A 12,875-nucleotide genomic window follows, 5' to 3' on the forward strand; every position below is an offset into this window, starting at 1 on the left:
CCTGAAAGACTTTATGAAATTGTCCTGTTAATTGAAGGTGACATACAACGTACCGTTAAAGGTGTATTTTGGGAAAATCTGTCTTCTGCGTATGATATTTTGCTTTCGGAGGCTGACTGGCCCCCACCTTTTGTGCTCGCAGCGCCGCGAGGGGAGGAGGTAATCCTCCCCAGTTTCGCGAACACTGTCTCGAAAGAGCATGCGCAACATTTTGCAGAAGAGTGGGCTCGGGCTCTCGCGCCGGCTCTGTACCGTAACCAATGTGGTTGGGATAAATTGTCGCCTTGCCACGAAATTCCGTTGCGGTCTCAGCCACAGCCTCAACCTCAATATCCCATTCGGCGTGAAGCAAAATCTTCCGTCGCGGAAATCCTTGAACAATTGGAATATCAGGGAGTTATTAAAACGTGTGTGTCACCGATGAATAATCCCCTTTTTACTGTGAACAAACCTGACGGATCATATTGTTTGGTTTTGGATTACCGGCATTTAAACTCGCATTGCCGTAACTGTGCAGTACAGAATACTCACGGCTCTGCCCTAGTGGATAGTCTCGTGCGAAAGCGTTTCAAGACAACGCTTGACATATCCAACGGTTTTTATGCCCACAGATTGGACAGCTTTAGCTCCCAATGGACCAGTTTTACGAGCGCTGGAGTCCAAAAACAATTCCGGCGTCTTCCGATGGGCTATAAGAATAGTCCTGGTATATTTACCGCTCGCATTGTCTCTATTCTGGAGGCACTCGACCCAGATGCTTGTTCGTATGTGGATGATATATATCTCACAGACGACGATATTTGGGAGCATCTGTGTCGTGTAAATTCTGTTATTTGTAACTTCGCTGACATGGGTTACAAATTTAACTTTGCAAAATCGCACATTGCTGAACACACAGTGTTGTTTTTGGGCTATGAGCTCAACAATGAAGGTAGAGGTTTAGCTCCTCACTTCTTAGAGAAGTGCGCACAGTTGCGCGCTCTGACAACACTGAAAAAATTACAGTCCTTGCTGGGTTTCTTAAATTTCGGGAGAACATACATTCCGGAATATGCCCAGCGTATCAAGCCATTGTATGCTTTGATACAACCAACTTTTTCAAAATCATGCTGGCTGCCTGAGCGTTCAGCCATTTTGCAATCCTTGCAGGCTGATTTGCTCGCTTCTAAGTTCTTACTGACTCGTGATAACCATACCAACCTGGTGATAAGAATAATACCAGGGACAGTGGGTTTCACGTACCTCACTTTTAATGAAGGAGACACAGTACCTATTGCTTACAAGTCACACTTGTACACTTCGGCTGAGATGCGGTTTCCCACTGTGGAAAAGGTTTTAACAGCTGTACAGATGGCTATTCTTAAGGAACGGGCTCTGTCACAAGGGAAACGCATGTTGGTTGTAACACCCTGTCCTCACTTGGAGGCAGTCACGAAAGCCAGTGTACCAAATTCAAAAGCTTTGCACCCTCGGTGGATTCAGTGGGCTGCGTCCTTGACGTCCACGGATGTCACGTTTATTTTTGACGCCTTGTTGCGGTCGCAGGAGTACTTGCAGTATGAGTTTGTTCACCCTGCTCCTCTAGCTATGCGACCTTTGGAGGACTTCCATTGCATCATTTACACTGATGGTTCGGCGCAGGTTGCGCATGGCTCTAAACATGCCTACGTTTCCGCTTGCTCCATTGTGGTCGGTGCTATGTTGAACGATGAGTTCATATCCAGGGAGGTGCACACATTGCCGCTTGGAGATTGCACCGCACAATTGGCAGAGCTTCGTGCTCTTTTACTAGCATTGGAGTACGCGGATCCTAGTGTTACTACTCTTATTGTAAGTGATTCTTTTTACTGTGTCCAGTCTTACAATGAAAACTTGTTCTTTTGGATTCAGAATGACTTTCGTGATTCCAAGGGTAGCACAATAAAACATAAATTGATCTGGGTTTGAGTGGCGGAACTTAAGGATAAGTTACCGCTCGTTTATGTACTTCATACTCTTGACCATCAGCGTCTTGGGGTTCACGCTGTCGGTAACTCGCTTGCAGATGAAGCGGCGAAATCAGCAGTATCTACATACTTAGTTGCAGCAGTTACTAGGTCCAAAACTAAGATTGATAGCGACATCTTAGCAGCGGTTGCTGCCTGTGAGAAGGGAGGTAAACATCCTTCGGGTTTCCCTTCGAAGTACAAATACCACTTAAGTCCCGATAAGGTTCCTTTTGTGACAATTCCAGAAGTTGGTGAACGTCTGATTCCCAACTCGGATCGCAGGGCTGACTTGATTACAGCGGCGCATGAAGGTGTGGCGTCTGCGCATGCGGGCGTCTCGGCCACTGTAACTCAATTACAACAACGTTTCTGGTGGCGGGGACTGTACAAACAGACGCGTGATTATGTCCTTCTTTGTGACATATGCCAGCAGATTAAACCTTCAACTGCTACGCGTCCGCCACAGACACAGTTGTACATTTCTAATAAACCACTGGGTTGTGTTTATTTAGATCACTGCGGTCCTTTTTCCTCTGATACTGCGTATAAGTACATCTTAGTAGCAGTTGACTCATGCACACGCTTTGTGTGGGTATGGCCCCATCGCAGCGCTGATTCACGGACTGTCATTAGAGATTTGCGTGTCTTTATAGGGATTTTTGCCTGTGGTACCTCCCATTCGGATCAGGGTCCGGCTTTCGCCTCTAAGGCGTATAAGGATGCCATGACTTCGTTGGGGGTCCAAGTCAAGTTTTCGTCTCCCTACAGACCTGAGGGTAACAGTGTAGTGGAACGAATGAACCGTGATTTAAAGCAATCATTGACAGCTCGAGTTATAGGCACTGGCAGAAACTGGCTGACCCACCTCAATGGCGTGCAGCGTGCGCTTAATAATCTCCCTAGAAGGTCTCTGGGTGGGCGGACCCCATACGAAATGCTCTTTGGCATCAAGATGTACGTCCCTGACCTTGACGGTCTAGACTGTGTGGTTCGCGCCACTTCCTTTGACGCAGATGAACATTGCAATGTTTTAGAGAATCTACAAAAGACCAGAGACAGTCTTGCAAAGGAACATTTGCCCTCCACATCAGATGATGCATTGCAGATCCCGGTAGTCGGCTGGCTAACCCAAGTTGGAGAACTGGTTCGCGAGAAGATCGATAACAAGAAAGAATTTGGTCCTTCCTATCGAGCTCCGGTTCCAGTCCTTGGAGTGAAGGGCACCAGAACAGTCATTTTACCACCACTTCCTGGTCGTAAGGAAAACAGGTTTATTTCAATTGACAATGTCAAGATACACAGAGTGGCCGATTCTTCTTAGCATGACACCGGCTGTTTCATGTCCTTCCATTGTGAGAAATTCAGTTATGCCCACTGCTTCTAATATTGAGCCTGATGTGGCCATCAAGTTACCTGCTGTTTCCAGTCCTTTGTTAAATACTTTACCCGGAACTAACAATGATGAGATAGACTATACCTACCCCACTGATTTGTCCATGTCTGACCTGCAAGCACGTTTGGCCACAGAATCCAGATTTTCATTTGACTCTGTTTCCCTTGCCTCGAAGAAACCCTCCCGTATTGCAGTTTATGCCAGCTTGTTTAAAAAACATTTTTTGATTCCCCCTTGGACATACATTTGGCTGGTCCTTTTTTCAGTTTACCTCTTTATGTCAATTGGTTTTGTGTTTTATTTTTTTCGACTCATCAATGGACACTATGTCGAGGAAAGAACGTGCATTACACATCTAAATGGAACTTTGGCCCCACTTTCCTCGTCTCATTCTACACACAGATTGAAAAGAGACTTAACTTTGGTTAACATCACAGCATGGCCAGTCCTTGATGGAATTGTGTGGGATGCGGTACGATTTCAAATTCATGGCCCAACGGAAGTCGTTAAAGTTCCTAATGTACTTAGAGTGAATATGGGGGATGTAGTGAAACAAAACATTCGTTCTGATGACTGGGATGTTAATACAGTAAAAAGTTTGTTTTCTGATTTGCAATACTATGCTGCCTTTGATGCTGAGGATTTATATTTAGAATCTGCTAATTATGGAGATTTATTTTGCTACCAACATTATGGCAACCACTTCTTACACAAAACATCATCCCGAAGGGATACTGTTAATTTTACACAGTGGGAACATTGCCCAGCGCCTGCTCTAGGCAGTTCAGGAACTTTTCTAAAAAGTATACTTATTTCACTGACTTTAACCAGTCCAATCCCGAGTTCTTTTATTTTAAATTTATAAAAATGCCAATGTCCAAGGTTAGACTTACCGATACTAAATTGTTGTATTCGAAGACCTTCCTTGATCAATTAGTTATTGGAGGCTACGATGTATGGAAGGAAACAATAGACCTTAAATCAGTCTGGGGTTCAAGAGCCTGGCAGGTACAAGGCATAGAGGCTTTGCACCGTGCATGTCTCATCCCGAATCATATGTTGTTTTTAAATGAAACCATTTCCCAGACCACATGCTTTGGATTGGCTACTTCTAAAAAATTAAACACCCCTATTGTCCCGGATTTGGAGGAATATGATGGTTGGAGTAATTTTACTCAGTTGTCCATTAGAGAATTACAGGCCCTACTCCTTAATTCTTCCTTTAACATTTCCAGTTTGGATCCAAAAGGTTGGCTGCTTTGGCACCGTGGTGCTGATTCTTGTCAGCATCGATTTTTAGGTTTATCTGACGGGTTTAAATCTGTTAGGTCTGATCCCCGTTTTGACTTAGTCCACACTGTCACAACTTATTCTGTAGGCAAATTGTGTCAAACTTGGCTGAAACATTCTACTTTACCTGCAGTTAAAAGTCACCTTTCTAAACTGAATGCAGACGTGGATTTAAATGATTTCATTAAAGGTCCGGCTAGTGGCAGGTCAAAAAGGTGGATATATGCAGTTTACAATGAAATTTGGAAAACATCACAGATTGAGGCTGCTACACGCCTTAGGGCCATTGATCAGGCGAATTTGGAAAAAGTGCTTGCAGTTGTTGACAATAGTATTAACGTGCTTTCCTCCCGTATTTACACTTTAGATAATATTGTGTCCTCCGTTGTGGATATTGTGCATGATGAAGTGTCAGTATTGTACCATGGTCAAAATCAGTCACGGTCAATCATGCAATTTGCATGGACCCTTCAGACTCTGAAAAATAATAAGGTTCCCTGGACGTACATGAACGTTTCTTCTCTCTTTGCCCCATTTAATTTGACTGACAAACAACGCTTGCTTTCAATGCGTGATGCTACCTTTAGTATGTTACATATTGAAAGGTTAGAATGTTTGCCTTTTTCCGTGGCAGAGGCCACTGCTGCAACGTGGCTTATCCACGGTTTAATAACGCTGCCTTTTGCTTTATATAAATTTTCAAATTGTATGAAATATGTACCAATTGGTCGTTATGAACCCTTGGGTAGTGGTTTCCTTCATGAAGTCTGGTCCCTTCCATACACATACAGGTGTTTCAAAGATGGTCAAGAAGTTTATCTAAATGGGGAGGAGTGTACTGAGACACCAGATCATTCATTGATGTGTAGACACATACAATTACACGGTTCATGCAACCAACACCAACCGAATTTGGCTTGTGTTTTGCAAGGCACACCGGTTCCTGCTATCATCCCCACATTTACCTTATTAGGTAATGGTAGTTATTTACTTTTAAATAATGAAGTGTGTTGCGGGTTAATAAAGGGTGTACCTTATATTGTAACAGTAAGTGAACGTGTTATTTGCTGTAGGAATGTTCTGTATCCACCCACACATGAACATAGGGAGTCCTCCATCTGGCCACAGATACCAACCTTGAGAGCAGAATTCAGCGGCATGGCAAGAATAAGGGCTCTTTTGTCCCAGAAGGAGGTGGCCTTGAGTTCGGCTCGTGAAACTTTCGTTCTTCACGTAGCGAACACCCGTACGGAGGTTCAGGCCCTTTTAAATACTGATTTGCCTTTACATTTCGGCGAGATGATTCGTACTATCTTTAACGCGTCCTCCACAAAGGGCCTGGCACATTTTTTTAAAACTGTTAGCAGTGGTCTCGTGACTTCCTTTGAAACAATTTTTGGAGTCATCCCTGCTTACTTGCATTAGCAGCGGGCGCTCTAGTGGTTTTCTGTATCTTTAAATATGGATGTCATTCCTGTACAAGGCACCGCCCGGCAGCTGCTGACGCTGTTCCGCAATCGCATGCTTGAATATTATGGCACGCTGCCGTTAGCGATTTTGAGCACGGCATATGGATTATCTTTTCGATTCTCCTACTTCACCTGTGTCCAGCCTGTATTTCACTGCCTGGCCTGTGATTTCGATTGGGCCATTGATTTGTGTCTCTGCGGACCGGTTTCTCCTGACGTCGACTTTAATCAGCTGATGAGTCCTATCATTACTCACGAGTTGGTTTGTCCTGGCGAGAGGATTATGGCCTTAGCATTTATGCATGGACTAATTGGTCCCTGGAATGTACTGGCGGCAGCACAGGATTTCTTGGAACTGAGCTTTCTTGAAAACCCACCGAGCTGTCCTCTGATGGTGATAGAGGATCCGGTGCTGGGAGAACACGTATGTTCTTTTCCTCTTTTAAATTGGATGGCTGAACTGTTTTCGGATGAAGACGGTGATTTCCTGTTGGAGGCTGTTGCTGCTTATTTTGCATACACAGTTATGTCCTAGACACTTCCGTGTATTGACATGCTGAAGTGCTAGCATGTCATTGACACTTATTGACTTATCTGTTGCAGTTTTTTTATTCCCTTGCCTATTGGCTTGAGCCACTATTGTTTTTTTTGTTTGGCTATTTTTTAGCATTAAATTTTATTACACATTTTGCAATTTTTTAATGTTTAGTTTGAGAACCATGCTCATATAATGTTGCACTCTGCTCTCATGTGATGGCACTTCTATTATCTTATTTAGTCCGTTCCCGGATCATGGGGGGGTGTCATGTAGCTACTACATATCTTTATACCGTGTTAAGTTGGCATAGGCTCATTAGAGGTTTAAACGCCATTTTTCCTTTTTGCAACTTCTGCACACGACACTTAATTGTTGATTTAGCTTTCACCCTAGTAGTTCGTTGTGGTTTACATGAGAATAATATGTTATTACTCTGATATCAGCTTTGCTTAATAAACTATGTCTGTACAGAGAGTGCTGAAGTTTCAGGAACAACACGATACAGATTTGTTATGAGGTCTGATCTTCACGGCTTCATAGACATAACATAAGTGCAGCTTCTGCCAACTTTGGGCTTGAGGCTGGTTTTATATTGCTTTGCGAGAGGCACAATAAACACACTTGATGCGGTTCACATGAAGAGAGAGCTGGTGTATGCTGATGTGATTCCTTCATGCTAGGACACTAAGGTATGGGCCCGCCCTAATACAACCCAAAGAGACCTTCTTAGCTAATAATATAATATGTGTGTTAGGGAGGGTGAGATATAAGTGTTGTTAACTCTTATTCATTTACAGCATGTTATCATGCTGTCACCGTTCGCTGTTTATGTACTAGTAACTATGCTGGTAACTTTGCTATTGATAATATGTTCACTTGTATTATCTAAGATACTGCGCCTGAGAAGACGGCATTAGTAAATAAACATTTCAAATGCACATGTGTTCTTCTTTACTCCGGTTTGTAATGATAGTATAACGAAAGAGTGTTCATGAGTTCCACGTATCCTGAGGTACTGTAAGTTCATGTTCTGGTTTGTCTAAACATTGGGAGTTTGTTATGACCAATGAGACACTGTAGCTAGCTCGGTAAGGGGTTTGTTGGGTACTTAGGTGAGTTTTGGGTCACCCTAATTCTCCGAGGTTCCAATCCTCTGTGCACAGTTCTGTGTGAGAACAGAAACCCTGCGACACTACCAGTGGACCTGCAGCATTCATTGTGCCACCCACGAAAGTAGCACTTTAAAACAGGTCTCAGGACTGCCATTGCAGCCTGTAGTGAACTTTTAAAATGTTAGTTCGATCAGGCAAGATATAACTTTTTCTGGGCCTAAACCTAACTTTTGAAATACTTTTGAAATACATATAAGTCACCTCTAAGGGAGGCTCTAAACAGTCCATAGGGCAGGATGCATTGTAATTAAAAAAGCAGGCCATGGGGTCGGGGCTTGGCGCTGACCGAGATGGTGGCGTAGCTCTCGAGCTCTGCTAGGACCTGCGGCAAAGCCCGTAAAATCCAATACAGATCCAGCAGCCAGAGGGGAGAGAAGCGTCGGTGTGCGCTACACAAGACCTGCGGCCTGTGGCCTAGGACTGGAGCGCCCACAACAGTACTTGGCGGCCTCCCGAGTGATTGCTTCTGACAACGCATACCACAAGGTGAGACACGGAAGGACTTCTCCCCCCCAGCATGCCAGAAACGCCTGATCCTGTACCAAGCAGTCGTGCGGAGAATTGTGGACACCGGAGATCTGACAGGGGCCCCCATATTCACATTCTGAAGGGATACATACTCCAGCAATAACTCAATCTGAGGGTGAAACCTAGCACCTATAAGCGATGACCCAGACTACTACCCCCTGTGCACTGCTCAGAGTGTAGGTGGTAGACATGGTATGATGGTTTGAGGTGGCAGAAACGAGAGAGGTGTGACGCACAGGGTTGTCTGGTGGACCTGAAAGGAGGGGACGCATGAGTGTGGTCTGGGGCCCCCTCCTTTTTACACTTGTTCATATGTGGGCACTTTGACTATTAGATTGACGATATTTGTAGGCCGCAACACTCCCGCCATATGACAAGCCAAAGTCCCTTTTGATAGCAGAGAATACGGACCCCTTGGATGGCGACATATATTGGCTGCGTGTACAGCGAAAGTCCCAGACCATATTGCGTCGATTGGTCTCAGCGGCACACCGCAACATCACGAAGCCAACGGGAGCTACGGCCTCTGTCCAAGTCAACAAAATGGACAAATATGCGGTGCCATGGCAGCTCGCCACGGACGAAGGGGTGGGAGAGGACAACACGGCCACAGGAGAACCATCACTCAGCTCCATTATGGCAGCAATACAAACAGTAGGAACAAATCTAGAGACCAAAATGGATAAGGTCACGATCAAGATGAACCTCATGAGAGCTGACATGCGGAAAACATCCAAAAGAGTCACTGCCACTGAAGAAAATATAGGGGAGTTGCAGTCTGCGGCACGTAAGCTGGAGGAAAGAGTCCAAAAAGGAGTTCATCAACATAGAGAAATGGCACTCCACCTGGATGATCAGGATGAATGGGCCCACCACAACAACATTCGGGTGGTGGGGGTGCCTGAAGAGACAGAGGGCCCCAGCATGGATCTCTTCCGCAAAGACCTTATCCTGCATCACCTCAAGCCCAAAAAACTGTCAACATTATTCTCTGTGGAAAGGGCGCAGAGAGCCCCAATCCCTAAGCCAAAACCTGGAGCGCCGCCCCAGGCCATCATTGCACGTATTTTGAATCTCCGTGACCGGGATGCAATCCTGCAAGCAGCCAGGGTCAATGGCGACCTCACCTACGATAATGCGATGGTCCGTTTCTTGACAGACTTTACTCTGAAGGTACAGCGACAAAGGCACTTCTTTGAAGGGATACAACGGGCTCTTCCAGACAAGGGACTTAAGTACATGATGTTCTTCCCCACCAAGTTGAAAGTAGTTGACGGTGACACATCTTGGTTCTTCCTTATGCCGGAGGAGGCTCAACGATGGCTCGATGAGGGCCCATCCCAGAAGCATCGCCAACGAGAGGAGATAGACCGCTGGACCACTGGCCAACACCCTTTAGACTCATCGCACTGGCGTGGAGAAAGAATACACTCGCCATCGAGATCCAGAAGTTCCCACTCTGTCAGCACTGGCAGCGACACGGCACGTGCTGGAAAGTGAACGACTGCATGAACTCTACTGGTCTGTAGTAATCCCTTTTTTTTCTTTTTGTAATGCGGGGGTGGAGGGTTTCCCTTCCTCTGTACACAATATGTTCCTCTCTTCTATTTTCAATATTGGACTGGCACAATGCTGAATGGACTATGGACTTTAGCATGTGGTATTAACCCTCAATAATGTCGGGGCATAGTTGCGGGCCCAGGAGGCTATTGAGCACTGACACCGCACGACCCTACATTTAATGTTCTTTGTTATTGGGATCATAGGCGCTCTGCTATTGGGGAGGTTGGCAGTTTTAGACCTACTAGGCAGGGATGCAGAGGGGGATTTGTTACTCTTGGGGATGGTATTGTTATTATTTTGTATTTTCATGATAGCAGAATTATCGTTTAGCCCCCTCAGAAATGTGAAATACGGTTAAATGATTACGTCATCACTCAACCTGAGCAGCGATGGGCAGGTGGAGTATTCAGCTGTAGATAATGTACATCTGCAATACTGAGGTTTTTTTATGTTAACGTTTTGATAGTTACCGATCTGCAAACACTGACACACAGTCATTACGGGAACAGGGTCACACTTGACCTCAGATATACAGCCTGTCACGAACACCCATCCCTTCTATGGCCTCATCTGAACCAATGACACAACACACCACAACACCAACATTATCGTTCCTCTCATTAGATAATAATGGGCTGTGAGACAAGATAAAACGCGGATTGGTGCTGCAATATCTAAAACGCAAGACCCCAGCAGTTATACTGTGACAGGAAATGCATTTAGCAAGATCCATGTGTCAAGCACTTGACCGGTGGGGGTTTCAATTAATAGTGCACTCAGAGTTCACCACAGGATCCCGAGGGGTGGGAATCCTTGTTAGAAAGCGATTCCCTCTCATTATCCACCGCACTACCAAAGATGACCAGGGCCATTTTGCAGAAATCTCGGTCCAATGGGAGGGTCACCTGCTTAACTTAGTGACTGCCTATATCCCACAAACCCTACACTCATCCGCCTTTCAAGATCGGAGCAAATTCCCCCTAGCACTACCGGAAGGGGATTTAATATTAGGGGGTGACTTTAACATGACCCTAAATGATGCACTGGACTGTATGCCTACTTGCCTCAAACATCACCTTAGCTCACCGTTGGCCAAATTTTTGGAAGCCCACGGTCTACTGGACATATGGCCGTTCAAAAATCCACTTCAGAGACAATACACTTTTCATTCAGGGCCTCACAATAGCCTTTCACGTATGGACTACATATTCATGGCACTAGATAACATGGGGAGGATGGGGACGGCCTCACACTTACCCAGGGGGATCTCCGATCACTCCCCGGTAAAGGCAGAGATTCGAGCACGCAGCCCTACCCAATGTCGTATGTCCCCTATATATCCAGGATTCCTACTTAACTCTAAAATCAAGAAAGGTTTAGTTACTGCAACAATGCAATATTTTCAAGAAAATGAAACATCAGTCACTTCTCCGCTAACGCTATGCTGAGCATGCAAACCAGTCATACATGGGCAGGCCATCTCCCTCATAGAGGGTCATAAAAAGAAAAGAAAAATGAAGCAGAGACCTTGGAGCAGGAGGTACAGCAATTAGAGTCTCAACATGCTATAGGCCCCACTGACGCTTCTGCGCATGAATAAAGTGTTAAAAGGCAGGAATATAAAGAATATCTTTGGGCAGATGCTAAAACCCACCTAATGGCAGTCCAACACAGGATCCATGGATCTGGGGCTAAAGCAGGCAAACTTCTCGCCTGGCTAGATAAGAGGGAACGGGTGAATAGATGGATAGCACAGATCATAGCCGAAACTGGGGGCGTCACATCAGATCCACAAGAAATAATGACTGCACTAGCACAACACTACGAACAAGTATACACATCCACGAATACCACCACTGTCCAGGAAGCACTCGCTTTCCTTAAAGACATTCACATGCCGAGGCTCACGCCTCAAGAAACTGAGGGACTAGGGGCAGACATTATGGTGGATGAACTCAAGACAGCCATCTCCAAGATAAAATCAGGTAAAGCCACCGGTCCCAATGGCATCCCAATAGAATTATATAAACATGCGGCAGACAAAGTAGCCCCTTATATGCTGAAAATGTATGAGTCGAGCCCAAGGAACGCTCCCCAGAGATTAGCGACTGGCACCATTGTGGCCATCCACAAGCATGGCAAATCGGCTGTGGAATGCACATCATATTGACCGATCTCATTAATTAATGCAGAAGCTGAAATATTAGCGCTCAGACTGACACCCCATCTTGCCAAACTGGTCCACCCGGACCAATCGGGATTTATCCCTGGCAGAAAAACGGCATTAAACCTCAGGCGCCTGCATGGCGTACTGGGTCAGAAATATACAGTGCGGGAGGACAATGCAATCCTCTCGCTGGATGCAAAAATGGCTTTTGACTCGGTGGAGTGGGCATTTTTGTTTGTGGACCTCCAGCATTTAGGGTTTGGACTGACATTCTGCTCCTGGGTTGGAACATTGCTTCCGGGAGAATATACTTCTTTTGGTCACATATGAATCTTGTTGGATATTTTTGTACCCTAATCTATCCCATTTCATTTTCTCATTATCAGGGACATAATCTTGCAGGTACCTTAATTCAGTCAAAAAAATGTGCAAAACATCCTTAAAATAAAAAATCATATTGTTTTGGTTTTGTGTTTCATCATTGTTCACGGATTCTACATTCTGATACTGTTGTATGTCAATACCTTCCTGCAAAGCACAATACTTCATCATGTGGTCATCATTCTTGTCCCAAAATTTGATCTAATCCTTGCCAGTCATACAGGTATGGCACATTACCACTGTCACTTCTCTTGGTTTCTGAAAAGCATCCAAAAACCTAACATGTTGCTGGGTTAAGAAGTTGAACATTGCATCTTTAAATTGAAATATTCTCAGCAACAATTATTATCTGTTTTTATCATGTCAACCAGCTACTTGTAATGTGT

General features: G+C 45.0%; 1 protein-coding gene across 1 annotated transcript; it reads left to right on the forward strand.

Annotated features, from left to right (window-relative positions):
- Nucleotides 1-1,350: 1,350 nt before the first annotated feature.
- LOC144828162 (uncharacterized) lies at nucleotides 1,351-9,878 on the forward strand. Its single transcript, XM_078686264.1, is given in 2 exon segments — nucleotides 1,351-2,580; nucleotides 8,730-9,878. Coding segments are annotated over 2 exon segments (2,379 nt in total).
- The last annotated feature ends 2,997 nt before the right edge of the window (nucleotides 9,879-12,875 follow it).

This window comes from Lissotriton helveticus, chromosome 4_1 (assembly GCF_964261635.1).
Source record: "Lissotriton helveticus chromosome 4_1, aLisHel1.1, whole genome shotgun sequence".
Taxonomy (NCBI): domain Eukaryota; kingdom Metazoa; phylum Chordata; class Amphibia; order Caudata; family Salamandridae; genus Lissotriton; species Lissotriton helveticus.